Source organism: Gorilla gorilla, chromosome 2 (genome assembly GCF_029281585.2).
Source record: "Gorilla gorilla gorilla isolate KB3781 chromosome 2, NHGRI_mGorGor1-v2.1_pri, whole genome shotgun sequence".
NCBI lineage: Eukaryota > Metazoa > Chordata > Mammalia > Primates > Hominidae > Gorilla > Gorilla gorilla.
This window is the reverse complement of record NC_086017.1, coordinates 178,419,319-178,440,992: the sequence shown is the minus strand read 5'-3', so window position 1 is coordinate 178,440,992 and position 21,674 is coordinate 178,419,319. Positions and strand designations below refer to the sequence as shown.

Genomic DNA, 21,674 nt, shown 5'->3' with positions numbered 1-21,674 from the left:
CTATAACTCCTCAAAGGAGTATGCACTGTGTGATCATTGGTGAGTGGTTTAATATTTATAGGCCCTGAATTGGGCACTAGGGGGATTTGCATTTGTTTTCTATGTAAATTCAGACTGTCAAATGAATGGATAATTGGATTCTTTCAGTTCTTCTTCTAGTAGAAATTTTTGCCAGGACAACTATTGCTTTTTTGAGCAGTAATTATAACACATAAAATGGGAGAGTCTGTGAGATAAAGAGGAATTTTTTTTTAGAATATTTGACTTAAAAATACAATTTTAAGGACCACTATGAACTTCAGAAGGAGAATTGATTTGCGTTCTCATTGTTTTTGTTTCTTTTTGAACTACTTTTTGTTCTTTTTTTTTTATATAATTTCGCTCCTACATTCTAGACATTGATGATCCAGATGACTGAACAGTATGTTGAAGTTTCCCAGTATGTCTTGAGGAAAACCATAAGTTTTAAAAGTATTCAATTTATTAATTTTATTACTCAGAATCTTGTAGTGTCTTCCCATTGCTTTCCATTTAATATAAAATGTTAGATAATAAATTTCAATCATGTATCTTACTTGCCAATTTTACTATTTTTATTTCATTTTTTTCCATTGGAGAAACTCTTCTGATTATTACACTTTTATTACACAGTGTAATTTCTAATCTCAAAGTATCACACGATGTCTTCTAATTATAATTAAACTTTTAAATAAATTTTCTTCAAGTATTTTTCTACATTTCTTTATTACACATCAATTTCATTGACATTTTCAAGACATTATTTGAATGCTGTCTTCTTAGTAGTTTATATCTCAGTATACACCTCATTTCTCATTGGCTGTGTTATTTTATGTGCTTTATGCTTGCTACTTCATGCAATTTTTTTTGACTTGTCAACCCTGAAAAGTACTAATTATTCTATAGAAATGCTTCTTTGTCTACTTTGAAAGCCATAGTATTTAAAATAATACTGTACCGAGTTGATAAGTCACCAGATCAGAAGTATAACTCTTTTAAAATTTGTTCCTCATAATGGAAATAACCATACGATAAAATAATGAATGCTTATTTTGAAAGACTTGGTTATAACAAAAAGTTACCAAGAAGAAAATGAAAATACCTCAGTCTCATCATATAGAGAAAATCCATGTTAACATTTTGGTACATGTTTTTCAATAACCATAGTTATGTACACACACATGCTCACACAAAAAAATGAGGTGACACTAAATACTATTAGTTAACTTGCATTTTCACTGAGATTCTGTAATGGGCAACTGGCCATCTAAATAGAGATACACACAATCATTTGTAACTCTTGTAGAGTATTCTATATGGCATGATTTAATCAGACATTTATTGATGGATATTTTATTTCTAATTCCCAGTATTTAAAAGATATTATGGGCATCTTAGCTATTTGTGCACTTACATATTTACCTTAAAATAAATTTCTAAATATAGAAATGTTGCCTCAGTGGTGACTTGTTTTATGAAATTTTAATGAATATTGTCAAACTGGCCTCCAAAAAGATTACTGTGTTGGTTGTACTCTCACTGGTAGAGTGTGACATGACTATTTTCCTGCATTTTCTGGTTCTTTAACTTTAGCCAGTTTGGTTGACAATAAATTATTCTCATTATAACTGGCTTTTTACTGTTATTTGTGAAGTAGACAATATTGGCTATTTTTGTCATTACCTTTTGTTTTTATTATTTGCTAATATTTGGGCACAAGTAATGTTTTACATATTAGAGGTATACAACATTACTCTCAATAATAATTCTATCAGCGAATATTGAGTACACGCTATGTGGTGGGGTCAAATGATGTGCAAAAGCAGTAGCAACCTCATCTGGAACTTACAGCCTAAGTGGAGGTCAAAAAAATCAAATGATTAGTATAATTTGGATGAAGAAGTGCAATGCCCACGTCCATACCAGGTGTTATGGTTTGGCTGTGTCCCCATCAAAATCTCATCTTGAATTGTAGCTCCCATAATTTCCATGTGTTGTGGGAGGGACCCGGTGAGAGGTAATTGAATCATGGGAGTGGGTCTTTCCTGTGCTGTTCTCGTGATAGTGAATACGTCTCACAAGATATGATGGTTTTATAAATGGGAGTTCCCTGCACAAGCTCTCTCTTGCCCACCACCATGTAAGAAGTCTCTTTGCTCTTCCTTTGTCTTCTGTCATGATTATGAGGCCTCCCCAGCCATGTGGAACTATGAATCAATTAAACCTCTTTCCTTTATAAATGACCCAGTCTCGGGTATGTCTCCATTAGCAGCGTGAGAACAGACTAATATGCCAAGTGAAAATAGCAGGCACTGCCTCTTTTCAACTGTATCACACGAGTTTGGAAAGCAAGTAGAAGAAGACATTTAACAGTGTTAGATTAAGAAATAAAAAACAAATCAGATTAGATGAGATTGTTTTTATCAATGTAGATGTACTTGCACAGGATTTGGATCTTAGTGTTTTGTCTCAAGCACTTCAGGAATGGCAGTAACAATTGGGCGGGTTGGTTAATTGAAAACTGGACTTGATTTGAAAGTTTATGAGATTGAGATGCTGTAATTTCCTTGCCATTTTGTAGAAGAAGAAGTTGGAAGGCTTTGGGAGATAGGAATTTTGGAACCGATAATGTGCAACCTATTTAGCTGTCATTACCTAGGCATTAAGCACCGTAATACTTAAAAAGGTTTGTTGTGGCCTTCCTCTATAGGCTAAAGATGACTGGAGGGGAATGCTTCAATGGGACCAAGCATCCTGATTTCAAAGAATGGAAATGATAGAGGCCAGGTGTTGGCACACAATCTTCAAAATTATGGTGAAAAAATTACTGAAGTAGGGGTCAAGGAAGAGTAGTGATCAGTGTTTCAATTCACAGAGATTTCTGACGATAATTGGTGTACCTAGGAATGAAAAAGTCATGCAGCCTACTGTTTTACCTATAGTAGAATAAAATTTCTGTTTAATGGGCAGAGAGCCGGCTTCGGCCACCATATTGGGGATTCAGTTTTTTATGAAGTCCTCAGACCTAAGCCAGGTCACAGCTCTGGAATCCCTTAATTAAGAAAGAGACTGGGTCTGCTGGCTTATGTCTGTAATTTCAGCACTTTAGGAGGCCAGGAGGTTAAGACCAACCTGGGCAATGTAGTGAGACCTCATCTCTACACAAAATTTAAAGAAAAGTCATACGTGATAATGTGAACCTATAGTCCTAGCTACGTGGGAGGCTGAGGGTCAACAATTACCTGAGCTCAGAATTTCAAAGTTACAGTGAGCTATGATCACGCCACTGCACTCCACCCTGGGTGACAATGTGAGAGCCTATCACAAAGAAAAAAAAAGAATTTTGTTTGCTTTCCATTATCACTAACATTTAATATTGTGAGATTTAAAAATTTTTGCTTGTCTAATAGAGATGATTTTGTGTACCTCTTATTACAAATGACATGAAACATCTTTTCACATATTTCTTGACCATTCAGCTTAATAGTATGCTTTAAATTTCTAGTTTTCTAGTTATTTCTGTTATTGATTTTTAACTTGGTTTTATTTTAGTATTCTAAAATCTCATTTCCTTCTATGTGAAAGACAGGTACTTTCAATGGCCTAGAAAGTTGTGTGTGATCTGAAGTCCATTATCTCAGACATCTCATCTCCTGTTACTCTCCTGCAGGCATGGCTGGTTTAGTTTCAGCCACTCTTGACTTCTAGCCATTCTTCACACACTTTAGGCATACTTTCCCATCAGGACTTTTGCACTATCTATTAAGGAAAACACCCATGATCCCATCAATTTGAGGATGGAGAATCTTATGCACATTCTTATACAATGTAGCCAGTGAACCATGAAAGAAGGGAGCAAATAAAAACATAAGTTACATACCTTATTTGGCATTTCCCAGGGAGCCATGCCTCATAAATCCGTAAGTTTGTTTACGACAAGCAATTCTAAACAAGAGCTAGCATTTTAAATACACCATATAGCTAAAGAGTCTCCTCCCAGCAAATATTATTAATTCATTTGCCTGTAGGTCCAGTTATCAACATATTCACAAACAAATTAATCCAGGTCACCTCCCATCTTTATTTCTTGGGAATGTGCCATTGGTAAGGAAGAAAAGTGAATCACGGGCCAGCTGCTTTATCTTCTTCCTCTTCCATCACCCTTCTGTGTTTAGAGTTTATATCTCAAGCACAGTGGCTCTTCTCTAACATCTAGACAGCAAAAAGAAAAGAGTTCTTTCCCCCCGCCCCCCTTTTAGCTCTCCTGTCAAGAAATCTTGTTTCAAAATGAAAAGGGGGACTCATAGTGGAGGCATTTCTTTTCTCTCATGACTTGCTCATGTCCTTAACTCTGCTCTTTCAGTTCAAGGGATTCTGATCAGTGTTTTCCCAAACTTTTTCCAATTGCTTTCTTCAACACTGCTCTACTCTTTGGGAAAATTAGAAGTGGGATTCCTTACTTTATTTTTACTTTAATTTGTTTCCATTGCTGGCCCGTGGCTGTTTCTGGCAGTTAATCATTGAAGTCTACAATATGAGGCTGGGACACCCTCTAGCCTTAGTTCATAAAAAAATGTTTTTCCCATCTTTACTATTTCCCTTGATTCTCCTACATTTTTTTTCCCCTGTGATGTTCAGTTTGGAGACAGGAACGATACGTGGGAGGGTGGAGAGACTAGTAATCCTGGATTTACACTGCTTTCTTTCCTAGATATCTTCATCAGTTTTAAATATCTCTGAATAGTGATTTTAATTTAGTAGTGCTTCAGAAATATCTTAAACATCTGGAAGTAAATTACCATGTAGATATAAATTTGTGAAGAAAATTGTCTCCTCCAGATGTCATTATGAATTTTTTCCTGTTTCTCATAATGTGTAAATATTATTGTCAGTGGCTATAACACTTTATACATCTGTGTATTATACCTTTATGTATGTGTTTATACAATGTACAATGAATGTTTGTATTTATAATTTTTATTTAAAAGAATGGGTTGCTTTAACAAACCTTCTGAATCATAAGATCCCTTCATTTCAAGAGATTGTTGAAGAAAACTGTCTATCCAGTCACTTAATAAATTACCAATATTTAATACTTTTGCGTTATTTAAACCTTAACCTATTGATTGTATAAGTAAATATTAAAGCATATATGCCCCAAAAATGATGAGTTCTACATCTTAAGAGAAGATATAGTAATTTGTAAACTTGCTTACATTAATTATGCACATTGTGTTTATTTTTACAGACTCATTGGAAGAATGCGAAGTACAGACTAATCTGAAAATTTGGAGAGAACCACTTAATATTGAACTTAAAGAAGACATTCTATCCTATATGGAAAAATTATGGCTTAAAAAACACAGGAGGTATTTTCTGAAATTATACTACTATTAGGAAATATGAAAGTTATTTATGTTTCTTTCTTGTATGACATGCCTTCCTATAGCAATTTTATATGTATATTTCATATTTGCATACATAATTTTAAAGCAAGATTAAATCCCTGTGAAGTTGCTGTTCCAATAAGAATTTTAATTCTATGTATGTATATGATGCATCATTAATTTAGAGTTTTCCTTGAGAAATGGAAATGTGTATATAAGGAAAAGGCACAAATGCAGAAACGAATTTAAGAATAATAATAAAAATAATGTGATAAATGAAATATTACTTTGAGAAGACACCAGTTTTTTATATTAGCATTAACATTTGAGACTATAATTTTCAGAATCTAGTTTTAAATTAATTAAACAGTTTTCTAATTTTATTAATAGTAATTAAATATACTTTATTCAAAGAGATATCACCAGATATAATCAGCTAGAAACTGTGGCAAAATATGGGTTATTTTTTCGTAGATCTGAAGTGAGGCCTGAGATTCTGTATTTCTGAATTTCTAATAGCTCCCAGGTGATAATGGTTGGATGAGGCTGGTCTCTGGTCTTTTTTTGAGGTGCAAGTTGTTGGAGGAGCTCTCTAGAATTTGCCTGAGAAGTGGTCATCACACCCTTGCTTCACCTTCAGTTACGCAAAACCATCTCCCGAGGTGGCCCATTCCATCTGTGGAAGAGATATTCATTGAACTGTAATCTGTTTCCAGCTAATTTCTAAACTTGGTTCTAATTCTACCTATTAAGCCCATACAGATAAAATCTAATTTTTCTTCTCCATGGTATCGCTTCAGATTTTTGAAATCAGCCCTCATGTTTCCCATGAAGCCTCTGCTAGATAGGTTAATACCCGCACCACCACTCACCTTCAACTATTTGTAATGTGCTAGATTTTTTTTCTTTTGGATTATTTTGAAAAGAAGATATACAGACAGGTTTCAAAATAACACAAAGAATTCCCAAATAACATTCACTCAGCTTTCTCTAATGGTAACATCTTACATAAACATAGTGCATATCAAAACTAGGAAACTTACATAGGGACAATATTATTGACAACTGTACATTTTACTTTATTTTATCATCAGCGTTTTCACTATTATCCTTACCCCATTCCAGGATCCAGTCCAGGATTACACATTGTATTTTTTGTCATATTTCCTTATCCATTACAGTTCTTCAGTCTTTCCCTGCCTTTCATGACCTTAACACTTTTGAAGAGTACTTGCCAGGTGTTTCACAGAATGTACTCAATTTGGGCTTGTCTGATGTTTTTTCATAATTAGATTGAGGCTATACACTGTGAGGAAAAATACCACAGAGAATATGTGTCCTTCTCAGTGCGTGACATTCTGGGATCGTGATGTCAATATATCTTATTACAGATGATGTTCACCTTGATCACATAGTTAAGGTGGTGCTAAGTTTCTCCACTGTAAAATCACTACTTTCCCTTTATAATTGATAAATATTTTAGAGGAGACACAGTGAGATGATACATCAACTCTGTTTTCCCTTAAACTTTCACCTCCTAATTTTAGAATTTGTGAGTGAATTTTGCCTGCAGCAGTTAGTACTCTTCTGCTCTATTGCAGATATTCTATTTCCTTTGTTCCTTCTAAATTTATTAGTTGGAATTCCTCTTAAAAGAAGTGTTCCTTCACCCACTTTTATTATTTTTTCTTTATGTCAACTCATGAATATTTATTTTATTTTGGGGATTGATATCTAATATTATTGTTATTTATTTTGCAACTCAAATTATTTCTGCCTTGGCCATTGTGGACTCTGTCGGGTTGACTCTTCCATCCTTTTGATTTGTTGTCATCAATTTTTTTTTTTTTTTTGGTTAGTTTGCTTTGAACATCTCTTTTTTTTCTGGAACTCAAGATGCATTTTCCCTGCCCAAGCCAAGGAATTGTTTTTCTAAAAAAATACTGATTCCCTTTATTGGAGAATGGTGCTCAGAAACAAAGATCTGGACTCTAGGTGTGGTCATTACTATTCTGGTGCCACAATTCTAGGCCTTCTCAGAGGAAGAAACTGGGAAGTACACACACCCACACGTGCGTGCACACACACACACACAAATCCACATACACATATATAAATTTTTTTCTGTATCTATCCATCTGGATATCTATTAAAGTAACATGCATTCACACTCAGGCATTCCGAATCCAAACCAGCATCACATGATTCATTTCCATTCTCCCTTTGCTTATTTGACAAATTTCTTTCACTTACAGTGAGAAACTTGGCTTTCATTATCTATAATATATTTATTAATTAGCCCTAAAATATATATGTATGTATATGTACAGTAGTTTCAGAATCACAGATATCACTGAGAGAAACAAGGGACAATTAATTTCAAAATTACTGTTAATAATATCACTGAAAGAAACAAATTTTCCACCTAGAGTACAGTCTTTGTGTGTCATGCTTTTATCTGTAGCCTACGGTATCTAGGCCAAACCATGTTTTCCAACATTACTTTGGCCATAGTGCTCATTTCTTTCTTACCTGCTTTAAGGTTGGTATGACTTTCATTGGGTTCAGCCCATATCCTCACTGATTTTTAAAATTTGAATAAACTTGTGGTGTACAGTTCTATGGGTTTTTACCAATGCATAAAGTCATGTGTCTACCACAGTACCCCTGCCCCCACAAAAAACAGTCTTACAACCACATTCCCTTGAGCTTCCTCTTTCTCCTCTTCCCTTTCTTAGTCCATAACAACTATTCATCTGTTGTCCACCCTTACAAATGTGCCTTTTTTTGAAGGTCATATAAATGAAATCATACAGTATCTGTCCTTTCATGTCCTTCATTTAGCAGAATGCATTTAAGATTCATCCATGTTCTTGTATGAATCAATATTTGTTGTGGCTGGTTTCCAGTTTTTGGCAATTATCACTAGGTCCTTTAAAAATATTTTCATAACAGGTTTTTCTTGAATATAGGTTTTTAATTCCCTGGGTAAATACCTGGGACTGTGATAGGTGGGCTATATGGTAAGTGCATGTTTATTTTTATAAGAAACTGCCAAACTCTTTTCTAAATTGACTGTACCATTTTGCATTTGCTCCAGCAAGGCACGAGAGTTCTGGTTGCTCCAAATCCCTGCCAACACTTGGTATTCAGTTTTTTTTTCTTTTGTTTGACATTTTAATAAGGTGTGTAGTTGTATCTCATTGTAGTAGCTTATATGGCAGAGGTTTAAGCTAATTCATTTATAACTAATGTCCAGGCTGTATATATTTTTTAAAGTATGATGCCCATAATAGCTCTTCAGGCTATTTTTTGGGGGGGAGTACTGCGGTACATATGACTTTATGCATTGGTAAAAACCCACAAAACTGTACACCACAAATTTATTCAAATTTTAAAAGTGAATGAGGATATGTGTAACAGTAGTGTGTATCTGTTAATTGCCTTTTTCTAATTAACAATTGGCATATAAATGTAATTCCAAAGTCACTTGTCAATTTTATCAAAATTTTAATGCCTTTGAAAGTTGCAGAAGAGGCATTATAAAGGAAGTACGTGGTTAAGAACATGGTTTTTGGGAGGCAGACTGCTTGAGTTCAAATTCCTCTTCTGCATTCACTACCTGAATGACTCAACAAGTCAGTACACCACTTTGTGTCTCAGTCTCATCCTCTGTAAAGTTAAGATCATACTAGTGCCTATTTAATATCTAATAAAATGTAATGTACCAAAATTAGTTAGAATGGAGCCTGGTATATTTTAAGTTTTGTATCCATATTAACTACAAATATCATTGAGAAGTCTCTGCCTTTTGCATAGGGACTTTATGAGCTTGCATGGTGTGGAAAGGCTGTGCAGCTACTCATATTCTTGGCTAAAAAGTGACCCTTCTCTCCAATAATTTGGTTATATACTATGAAACCAAATATACACTCTTGACCTCTGTGAATTCCTGGGCTTCACTGCTTTCCATATGAAATGGGCTGCAGCAGTCTTCATTGTTAATTAAGTAATAGATACCACAGCCTGAACACCTTACATTTTTATTGTAGGAGCCTATGTTACCACCCTGCTGGTATGATGGAAATTTAGACAAATGCCCTCAGGTTCCCTTAGAACTCATCAACACAATGCCAAGACTGTGAACTAAAACTCACATTCATAAATTAGCTTTTTAAGTAGCATGGTGTTTTTAATGGACTCCATGTGGCTTTTGAGAGAACACTGACTTGTAGCATAACTTTGATTTTTAGCTTAAACAAAACTCAGTAGGATATGCAATTTAAAAATCTTCTGTGATGTCAAGTTGATTTACACAGTTTTTTTTAGTACATTAAGATTCTGTTATACAATTGTACTTATCTTTGAATTAAAGGTACAGTTATGTTTTCATCATTAATTTTGTATACTCACTTATTTGATAAATAAATCAAGAGCTTGTCTGGGAAAGTTTCAGGTAATATATTTCAGTCTCTTAATTGCTTCTTTCTTATTTTGTAGAACTCCACAAGAGCAACTTTTTAAAATGCTACCAGATACGTTCCCACATCCACGTGAAACCACTGGTGATGCACAGCGTTCTCAAAATGAAAACGATGAAGATAGTGATGGTTAGTTCATACTTGATTAGATATTTTTAAAATGTATTGTCTCAAGTTATATACACTAAGCATTAATCAGAATCTGCTTTTGGTTTTATTTAATATATTATTCTCAGTTGTACCATGTAATCTTTTCTCTTTAGATGAAAATCATGCACACTCACTTCTTTCCCTTTCCCTAGATATACTTTGCCTTGATTTAGATAGTTTCATTTAAAAATTGAATGCTAATAAATGTGTATTTCACTTGAACTGGGAAAATTGACAGTATTTGTATTTTTGTGTAGATACACATGAGAACGCTCTTCTTTTTTGGTGGCTATCTTATTTGAAGAAATTATAAAGTAAGATATATTCTTTGATGATATTATTTGTGAATCTTATTTCCTAGGTGAGGAGACCAAAGTACAACACAGAGCTCTTTTATTGCCAGTAGAAACATTAAACATAGAGAGACCTGAACCATCTCTAAAGATAGTCGAACTGGATGATGTAAGTGCATAAGTGCATAATGACCATTCATGCTTTTTAACAGGGAATTCATAATGTATACTTACATCTGCATATTATTTTCAATAAGATTTCTCAAATAACTTACATAGTTTAATAGGAAATTTACAAGTGTTTGGGTTTAAATATGCTTATAAGAATAAAACAATATTATTCTGAATGTAAAGAGTAAATTTGTGAGCTAAACTGGTATTGTCAATTTTTTTGGATGAATGTATTGTGGGAGGTAAGAAGACATTTCACTATTTTAACTTATAGATATGTAGTTTGATATTTTATTAGTTTAGTTCTCTATGTTATCAAGTTTTTAAACAAATATCAGTCTCGTTACATGGTACCCATTAAAATTTAAGTGTAAATTTAGTTTCTTGAATGTCATTTAATATTATTTTCCATTTAAAGGTAGAAATAGTGTTTAAGACTATATTCAAGTCAAATAACTTGAACATAACTTGAACATATGTAGAAGACACCAATAGCATCAACTAGAGCCAGACCCAGTCAGAGCTAGAGCTCTGGACTGAAGGTTTAGGGTGTGATACACTCAGTGCATTTCTGACTTTCTAGTAATATAGTAGCTGAATGTGCCACTTGTCCTAGATATTTCTCTTACTGTGGTTGTTAAGAAAATGACTAGAATGGAGAACTTACCTCTTTTAAATACTGCTTTCTTCCTTTTTTCTTTAGGTTGAAAGCTTCTGCTATTTTTGTTATTTGTGTTTTTTGGCTAACAACATTTTTATTTCTCCTCTGGATAAATTTGAGAGACTGGACAAAAACACACACACTACATACATGTGGGCATGCCATTCATTACATTGTTGATACACAGAGTAAGTTTATGATGAGCCAGTCAGAGAACTGACAACTTCCTAGTCACTAATCTACTTGGCAGGTAGTAGTTACATACTTAAATATAAGTTATTATTGTTGGATTGGGGTATTATAATAGTGATAAAGTAATTGACATATCAACCAATGTCAGTTGAATTTGTTTAGTTCTCCTAGAACTTATGTGTTATAAAATATAATTAGAGCTCTCATAACATCATTTGTAGGAAAAATGTACTCCAAATATCACCCATAAGTAAGTTGGTTAATGTGTAATAAATTTTTGTGAACTTACTAATATTATATAACATTAATTTAATAAGACTTATGAAGAGGAATTTGAAGAAGCAGAAAATATTGTGCCTTACAAAGTTGAATTAGCTGATGCAGACAGTCAACAAAGGTAAAATCTTTCTAATTAACTTTGTGTGCATATCGAGCCCCCTCCTGACACACACACAAAATCAACTGTCTTTTTAAATGTGAAATATGTGGTGTGAAAAAACATATGACATTAATGTTAGAGTATATTTTACTTAACCCATGCTTAAATTTGTATACAATATTGCTAATATTTAATAACATTCAGCAATTAGAAAACTGTCTGTAGTGATAGGTTTGTACTCTTACCTAATATTTGGATTATTTAATAAATTCTTCTGAACTTAGGGGTTGTTATCCTCTGAAATGGTTGATCAACTTTGATATGTTTCATATGAGCTTTCTTCTTCTCTCTAAAGATACTCTGGATTTTCTTCAGTTTTCTATGAACCCTAAATAAAAAGTTTTATAAATGATTAGGCTGAGAGACTAAAAGAGCTCCTGTACTATAGATTACTTCCTAGGTAGATTTTAACATATAATAAAGTAAACAAATGAAGTATAATGGTTCACTTTGTAATTGTGTTGTAGAATTTTCTCATTTCCAAATGAAAAATAATATCTAACTGCATCTGTTAGTAATGTTAAAACAGTTACTTTCTGCTGTTGAAACTTTAGGATTCGGTCCCTTTTGCTGTTGAAACTTTAGGATTTGTAAACAGTGGAATGAAATTCCTGTCAAGTATCCCCTCTACCAATTCTTGATTCAGATCAGTTTAGGCCCCTGTCCACATTTTACAATAGCTATGGGCGTGAGTGATTCCCCTGAACAGAAAAATCCCATGTTTAGACACACAGAACCAGCTCTCTGGCAGCAAATGTGCTTTTGGAAGTGGGGTTTTGGCAGGAGACAACTTTCTGTTCAGCAGATAAGAGGTTTATATGCACCACTCTATCTCTAAGGAAATGAATAACATTTCTGTTCTCTAATCGGATTCTTTTATATATCTTATCACATGTCTTCGCTTTGACTCCTATGTAAGGTGTTAGAGAAGGCAGAGAAAGTTACTGATCATGATTTGGCAGTAGTTTTACAGCTTTGGTTTGGAGGTGCCCATAGAACTACATTAATTTTCTCTCTCTCCTGGGGATCATGAGTGACACAAGAGGGCCTTTTTGGTTGAGTATAATCCATAAGTTTTATAATGGTATTCTGTAGAGCTTATATAAATATCAGGTATTACTAAATATATTATTCAGTTCATAAAGAATGTTATTTAAATTGTAACTATGCATATAGATAGTAATCATTATTAAAATTTGAAACCTAAATATCACATACTGCTTTTAAACTCATTTCTTATTGATGAACAAATAATATGTTTATCTAGTAGTATAGCCTTTGATTTCATCAGGTTTTAATGAGCTTGAAAGAGAACACTCCCTTTTTAGAAGAAACTGTAAGAAATCAAACTTATTTCAATATATTTTGGAAAACAAACTTTCAACTGAAATTTTGCAGTTAAATTAGATTTGGTCCAGTTACCTATTCATCTTAAATCCACAGTGTTATTAGTTACTTATAGTTGAGAATGTGTTCACAGTAAGGTTAAAATAAATATTAAATTAATGTAAATAACCCTATTAAAGTTTTACTATATTTGTTTTAATGACTTGGGACTTTTAAAATTTTCTTTTTAAAATCATTTTTTCAACTCTATTATTTTGTTTGTTCCTACATGTGAAAGTTGTGCTTTTCATGATTATGAGAAGAATAGCTTTCAATATGAAAATGGCATCCATCAACATCATGTTTTCAATAAGGGAAAGAGAGACTTCTTAAATCTTTGTCTGAGAAACAGCTCTACTTATTATAAAGATAATTCAAAAGGTAACATTTTTCTTGTTGCTGGATATTATTAACAGCGCATATTGGTAATTTACTATTGCAGTCTATAAAAGCTTTGTTATGCTGTTCATTTTAAAACCAAAAAAACCTCAGTACTAAAATGAAAATTAGTTGAAAATATAATTTTCTAGTAAATATGCAATTTAGTCAATGGACAACAGTGTTTGTACATGTAAGAAAAATCAGCCAATATAGGGCACTCTAAAAGTTATTATAGACTCAGCTAGCATTTAAAAGATTACATGGAAGGCCTTTCAGTGACAGAAGTCTGACTGGCACCCTCTTGCTCTCACTTGCACTAAATATTTTTCAAAAATATTCAAATCTGATATAAAGTTTCACATGAGAGATGAACCAAAATAAAACAAATCACTGGCCGGGCTCGGTGGCTCAAGCTTGTAATCCCAGCATTTTGGGAGGCCGAGGTGGGTGGATCACCTGAAGTCAGGAGTTTGAGACCAGCCTGGCCAACATAGCAAAACCCTATCTCTACTAAAAAAAAAAAAAAAAATTAGCCTGGCGTGGTGGCAGGTGCCTATAATCCCAGCTACTCAGAAGGCTGAGGCAGGAGAATCGCTTGAGCCCAGGAGGCAGAGGTTGCGGTGAGCTGAGATCACACCGTTGCACTCCAGCCTAGGCGACAAGAGCAAAACTCTGTCTCAAAAAAACAAAACAAAACAAATCATCTTGCTTATATATCTATGTTGCTATTACTAGTAGTTCCCTAGGTACCTGTAGATTAGAATGCTGTGTTCATATGTGTGGTTTCAATTTCCAGATTGTGAGATCATTTAAAGACAGTCACAGCAAAGTATCCTGGCCTAGGAGTCAGATTTTGTTTCCATTTGTGCCTTTAAATCACTGTCTGACCTTGAACATCTCACTTACTTGCTTAGACTTCATTTTCCTAAGCAAAAATGTAGGAACTAGATAATTTTCAAGCCTCCTTTTAATTATTAGATTTGATCTACCTAGAATTTTAAGAAAAATTAATAAATATATCATATGTGAAGATTAGATTTTTGAGAGATATCGGAGGGCATATTTGAAATAAATAGTTGTAAAACTGATGATTACATTCTGATTGGGCAGCAGAAGATAGAAAGCAGTGGTAGATTTGTGTAAATCCTGCTGGTCTTGACATTTTCAAATACTAAACCACTAAATTATTATGGCCAAATATAAAGTACAGCCACATGGGAATTTAGGGACAGTATTCCAATCTTGTCCTGAAGATGAGTATAGTTTGATCAAGCTAGTGCATGATGTTCCTGTTGCCTCTAAGAAAATGATGCACATAAATGCCCATGTAATTGTTACTTTAAAGACACATTTTTGAAATGTTTACTTTTTAGAGCAGTTTTAGGTTCACAGCAAAACTGAGCAGATAGTACAGAGAGTTCCTATATACCCTTTGCTCTATACACATACATAGCCTCCCCCATAATCAGCTTCTGCAACCAGACTGGTACATTTGCTACAATGGATGAATGTACTTTGATACATTATTGTAACTCAGTGTCCATAGTTTATATTAGAGTTCACTCTTGGTATTGTACATGCTATGAGTTTTGACAAAAGTATAATGTGATACATATTCACCACTTATAGTATCATACAGAATACCTTCTCGTCCTAAAAATTCTCTGTGTCCCACCTGTTTATCCCTCTCTCTGACCAACTCCTGGCAACCACTGATTTTTTTACTGTCCTCATAGTTTTGCCCTTCCAGAATGTCATATAGTTAGAATCATACAGTACATAGCCTTTAATAATTGGATTCTTTAACTTAATAATATGCATTTGAGGTTTCTCCATGTCTTTTTGTGGCTTGATTTCTCATTTCTTTTAGTGTTAAATAATATTCAATTGTATGAATGTACAATAGTTTATTTATCAATTCACCTATTGAAGAACATTTTGGTTGTTCCAAGCTTTAGCAATTATGAACAAAACTACTATAAATATTCGTGTATGGGTTTTTATTGGGACTTAAGTTTTCAACTTATTTGGGTAAATACCAAGGAGCATAACTATTGGATCATATGGTACAGGTATGTTTAGTTTTGTTTTAATAATTGCCAAACTGTCTTACCAAAGTAGCTGTACTATTTTACATTCCCACCAGCAATTAATGAAAGTTCTTGTTGCTCCATATCCTCACCATCATCTGGTGCCAGTGTTTCAGAATTTTTCCATTCTAGCAATCGTGTAGTGATATTTCATTTTTTTTAAAATTTGCAATTCTCTGTTGACATATGATATCGAGAATCTTTTAATATGCTTATTTGCTAACTGTGTATCTTTGTTAAAATATCTGTTCAGGTTTTTAGCTAATGTTTTGATTGGGTTGTTTATTTTGTTATTGTTGAGGTTTAAGAGTTTTTTGTATGTTTTGCAAAGCACTCTTTTATCAAATATCTTTTCCAAATATTTTCTTTCAGTGTATGGATTGCCTGTTTATTCTCTGGACTATTTTTCATAGTGTATAAGCTTTTATTTTAATAAAGTTTAGCTTATCAATTTTTTCTTTGATGTTGTATCTAGAAAGTTATTGTCATACCCAGTGTCGTCTATGTTTTATCCTATGTTATCTTTTGAGAGATTCATAGCTTTGCATTTTATATTCAGGTGTGTAATCTATTTTGAGTTAATTTTTGTGAAGGTGTAAGGTCTGTGTCTATATGTATTGTTTCACATGTGGATATCCAGTTGTTCCAGAATCATTTGCTTAACAGATTATATTTTCTTTGTTGTATTGCCTTTGTTCCTCTGTCAAAGATCAGTTGACTATATTTATATAGGTCTACTCAGGATTCTCTATTCTGTTTCATTTATCTATTTGTCTACATTTTTTCCAATACCACACACTCTCTTGATTGTTATAGATTTATAGTAATCTTGATGTAAGGTAGTATCAAGTCTTCTGACTTTGCTCTTCTTCAATATTGTGTTAGCTATCCTGGGTCATTTGTTTCTCTATAAAAAGGCAGGGATTTTGACTGGGATTGCAATGAATCTATAGATCAAGTTGGGAAAAAATATCTTAACAATATTAAATCTTCCCATCCATGAACATAGAATATTTCTCTATTTATTTAGAATTTTGATTTCTTTAATCAGAATTTGTAGAATTCCTCATATAGATCTTGTATATAATTTTTAGATTTCTATCTACAATATGGCTTGGCTCTGTGTTCCTGACCAAATCTCATCTCAAATTGTAATCCCCATGTGTCAAGGGAGGGACCTGGTGGGAGGTGATTGGATCATAGGAGTGGTTTCCCCCATGTTGTTCTCATGATAGTGAGTGAGTCCTCATGAGCTCTGATGATTTAAAAGTGTGTGGCAGATCCCCAGCCCTCGCCAACATATAATACACGCCTTGCTTCCCCTTCACCTTCTGCCATGATTATAAGACTCCTGAGACCTCCCAGCCATGTGGAACTGTGAGTCAATTAAGCCTCTTTCCTTAATAAAGTACCGAGTCTTAGGTAGTTCTTTCTAGCAGTTTAAAAATGGACTAATAGAGAAAATTGGTACCAGAAAAGTGAAGTACTGCTGTAAAGATACCTGAAAATGTGGAAGTGACTTTAGAACTCGGTAACAGGCAGAGGTTGGAACAGTTTGGAGGGCTCAGAAGAAGAAAAGAAGATGTGGGAAAGCTTAGGACTTCCTAGAGACTTGTTGAATGGTTTTGACCAAAATGCTGATAGTGATAATGGACAATGAAGTCTAGGCTGAGATGGTTTCAGATGGAAATGAGGAACTTATTGGGAACTGAAGTAACGGTCACTTTTGCTATGCTTTAGCAAAGAGACTGGCAGCAGTTTGGCCCCCTCCTCAACCTAGACATCTGTGGAATTTGAACTTCAGAGAGATGATTTACAGCATCTGGCAGAAAGAATTTCTAAGCAGCAAAACAAAGCATTCAAGATGTGACCTGGCTGTTTCAAAAAGCATATAGTCATATGCATTCACAAAGAAATGGTATGAAACTGGGAATTATGTTTAAAAGGGAAGCAGAGCATAAAAGTTTGGAAAATTTGCAGCCTGACCATGTGGTAGAAAAGAAACACCCATTCTTTGGGGAGAAATTCGAGCCACATGCTGCAGAAATTTGCATAAATAAAGAGGAACCAACTATTGATTGCCAAGACAATGGGGAAAATGTCTCTAGGGCATTCCTGAGATCCTCACAGCATCCCCTCCCATTACTGGCCTGTAGGCCTAGAAGGAAAAAATGGTTTCATGGGCCAGGCTCAGGGCCTCACTGCTCTGTTCACCCTCAAGACATGGTACTCTGTCCCAGTGGCTCCAAGTGCAGTCAGGGTTAAAAGGGGCCAAGATACAGCTTGGACCTTGGATTCAGAGGGTGCAAGCCCCAAGCCTTGGTGGCTTCCACATGGTCTTGGGCCTGCGAGTCACAGAAAATAAGACTTGAGGTTTGGAAACCTCTGTTTAGATATCAGAGGATGTACAGAAATGCCTAAATGTCCAGGTAGAAGTCTGTTGCAGAGGCAGAGCACTCATGGAGAACCTCTACTAAAGCGGTGCAAAGGGGAAATACATGGTAGGAGCCCCCACACAGAGTAACCACTGGGGCACTGCCTAGTGCAGCTGTGAGAAGAGAGCCACCATCCTCCAGACCACAGAATGGTAGATCCACTGATAGCTTGCACCATGCAAGCCAGTGGTGTTAGACAGCAAGTTTTATTAAAGTAGCAGTGTACAGCAGCGGCAAAGGCAGTGTTCCTTTTGGAACAGGTTTACCCCATAAGCACTGTACCCAGAGTAGCATCTCAGAGGTGGCTCTGCAGTAATATTTTTAGCCACTTTTAATTACATGCAAATTAAAAGATGAGTTACTCAGAAATTTCTGGAAAAGGGGTGGCAACTTCTGGGTCATCAGGTTGTTGCTGGGGAAACAGGTGATAACTTCCAGATGTTGCCATAGTAGTGGTAAACTGACATGTCACTGGTAGGCATGCCTTTTTTTAACTTTTAAGTTCAGGGACACACGTGTAGGTTTGTTACATAGGTAAATTTGTGTCATGGGGGTTTGTTGTACATATTATTTCATCATCCATTTATTAAGCCTTGCACCCATTAGTGATTTTTCCTGCTCCTCTCCCTCCTACCACCCTCACCCTTCAATAGGCCCCAGTGTGTGTTGTTCCCCTCTAAAGTGTCCATGTGTTCTCACCATTTAGCTTCCTCTTATAAATTATAAACTAGTGCTTAGTTTTCTGTTCTTTTATTAGTTTGTTAAGGATAATGGCCTCCAGCTCCATCCATGTCCATGCAAAGTACATGATCTTGTTTTTCTTCATAGTATTCCATGGTGTATATGTACCACATTTTCTTTATCCAGTCTGTCATTAATGAGCATTTGGGTTGATTCCCTGTCTGTGCTATTGTAAATAGTGCTGCATTGAACATACATATACATGTATCTTTATAATAGAATGATTTATATTCCTTTGGGTATATACCCAGTAATGAGATTGCTGGGTTGAATGGTATTTCTGTCTTTATGTCTTTGAAAATCACCATGCTGTCTTCCATGATGGTTGAACTAATTTACATTCCTACCAACAGTGTATAAGTGTTCCTTTCTCTGCACAACCTCACCAGCATCTGTTATTTTTTTTACTTTTTAATAATATCCATTCTGACTGGTGTGAGATGGTATCTCATTGTGGTTTTGATTTGCATTTCTCTAATGATGAGTGATGTTGAGCTTCTTCTCATAGGATTGTGGCCACATGTATGTCCCTTTTACGAAAGTGTCTGCTCATGTCTTTGCCCACTTTTTATTGAGATTGTTTTTTTCTTGTAAATTTCTGTAAGTTCCTTATAGAAGGTGGTTATTAGAGCTCTGTTGAATTCATGGTTTGCAAAAGTTTTCCCCCATTGTGTAGTTTGTCCGTTTTTTCTGTTGATAGTTTCTTTCACTGTACAGAAGCTCTTTAGTTTAATTGGATCCTATTTGTCAATTTTTGCTTTGCTGCTATTGCTTTTGGCATCTTTGTCATGAAATCTTTGCCTATACCGATGTCCTGAATGTTATTGCCTAGATTGTCTTCCAGGGTTTTCATAGTTTTGGGATTTACATTTAAGTATTTAATCTATCTTGAGTTAATTTTTGTATATGGTATAAGGAAGGGGTCCAGCTTCAATCTTCAGCATATGGCTAGCCAGTTATCCCACCATCATTTTTTGAATAGGGAATCCTTTCCCCATTGCTTGGTTTTGTCAGGTTTGTTGAAGGTCACATAGCTGTAGGTGTGTGGTCTATTTTCTGGGTTTTCTATTCTGTTCCACTGGTCTATGTGTCTGTTTTTGTACCAGTACCATGCTATTTTGGTTACTGTAACTCTTCAGTATACTTTGAAGTTGGGTAGCATGATGCCTCCAGTTTTGCTCTTTTTGCTTAGGATTGCCTTAGCTATTGGAGCTCTTTTGGCTCTCAGCTTGACTGTCGTTGCTGTATAAGAATGCTAGTGATTTTGCACATTGATTTTGTATTCTAAGACTTTGCCAAAGTTATCAGCTTAAGAAACTTCTAGGCTTAGGCCATGGGGTTTTCTGGATTTAGCATCATGTAGTCTACAAACAGAGATAGTTTGACTTCCTCTCCTACTATTTGGATGCCCTTTATTTCTTTATCTTTCCTGGTTGCCCTTGCTAGGACTTCCAATATTATGTTGAATAGGAGTGGTGAGAGAGGGCATCCTCGTCTTGTGCCAGTTTTCAAGGGGAATACTTTTGCCCTTTCAGTATGATGTTGGCTCTGGGTTTGTTATATATGGTTCTTATTATTTTGAGATATATTCCTTCAATACCTAGTTTATTGAGAGATTTTAACATGAATGAATGTTGAATTTTGTCGAAAGCCTTTTCTGCACCTGTGTGGGTGTGTCTTACGGAGAGAGTTACTTTTGACTTCCTTGTTTCCACTAGTCTTCAATCTGGTCTGGAGCCCAGGCCCTGCCTCTAGAGTCAAATCCTGCCTTCTACTTCAGTTGTAGACATTTTAATATAGGAAATGGCATTTTTTTTCTCCCCCCCAAATTGGATAATTTCCATTCAGGTTTAAGAGGGAAGTACAACATTATTGTGGGAGTTTTATTGTATTGAATAGCCTTTATAAAGGTTTTCTTCTAAAGATGTTTCTCTGAAACAGAGATTATTTTATTTTTCCCAGTATATATACTATCGAAGAGGTAGCAGAAGTTGACTATCTGAAATTGTCGAGTTATATAAACATTTGATTGCAACAAGCAAGTCCTTTGTAAAGCTGTAAAGCATTTACATCACAGGAGACAGTTTTATTCAGAGTTTCTACTATTTTACATAGTCTACTTATAGATATATTTGTCTTTGGAACAGAGTAAGGGATAACCAGAAGAAGCTATATTCAGTCTGGATAATGGTGTACATTTATTTAAAATGAAAGTAGTATGGTATAAACATTCAAAGAATTTTTATTTTTCAGAAAATCTAGACCAGTGTTTCACTACTGTGTTACCCGCTATAATCACCTGGACAACTTAGCAAGGGGAAGTTCAAAAGACCAATGCCTGAGTTCCACTCTCAGGATCTGATTTAATTGGTTTGGGGTCAGGCCCATACACTGACAATTTTAAAGAGTGCCTTCAGATGATTCTACTGTGCAACCAGGTTAAAAACCAGTGATGTAAACCAAATGATTTATTTAAAGCAGACATAATGAGGTGGATGACTAATACAATCTTGTTCACTTTGTAGCTTTCTAGAAGCAGGTGTCCCTGCTACACATTTTCTGTGCCCCCAACTGCTGCTCTTCTTTCATCTGGCACATTTCCCTGTGCCCTCTCTTTATTGCTAGGCATGCTAGGGAAAAATGGCAAAATGAAAAAATGTTCCCTCTGTGTTACTTCTCATGAATTACTGTTGTAAAATTTGAGTGAGAGGAGGAGGTGGGAAAGTGAGAATTGAACCAGAGGCTGAAATAAAAATTTGCATCAATTTTAAGATTTCATTGCAAAATAAAATATTACCTTCTTTTACTAGTCTAGCTCATTAATGTTTGGTTCTATAAGTGAATTATGA

The 21,674-nt window shown here is 34.8% G+C and overlaps 1 protein-coding gene across 8 annotated transcripts in view; it reads left to right on the top strand.

Annotated features, from left to right (window-relative positions):
* Positions 1-21,674, top strand: part of ZBBX (zinc finger B-box domain containing) — a 140,451-nt gene that overhangs the window by 53,285 nt on the left and 65,492 nt on the right. For all 8 annotated transcript variants that reach the window (XR_008678154.2, XM_055381777.2, XM_019024832.3 and 5 more), the window contains exons 10-14: positions 5,267-5,387; positions 9,906-10,015; positions 10,398-10,498; positions 11,671-11,750; positions 13,417-13,559. Coding sequence is in view for 7 of the 8 variants with exons in the window: in XM_055381777.2 (XP_055237752.2) it covers positions 5,267-5,387; positions 9,906-10,015; positions 10,398-10,498; positions 11,671-11,750; positions 13,417-13,559 (555 nt within the window). In the remaining variant the exon portion in view is untranslated. The remainder of the gene's footprint in view (positions 1-5,266; positions 5,388-9,905; positions 10,016-10,397; positions 10,499-11,670; positions 11,751-13,416; positions 13,560-21,674) is intronic.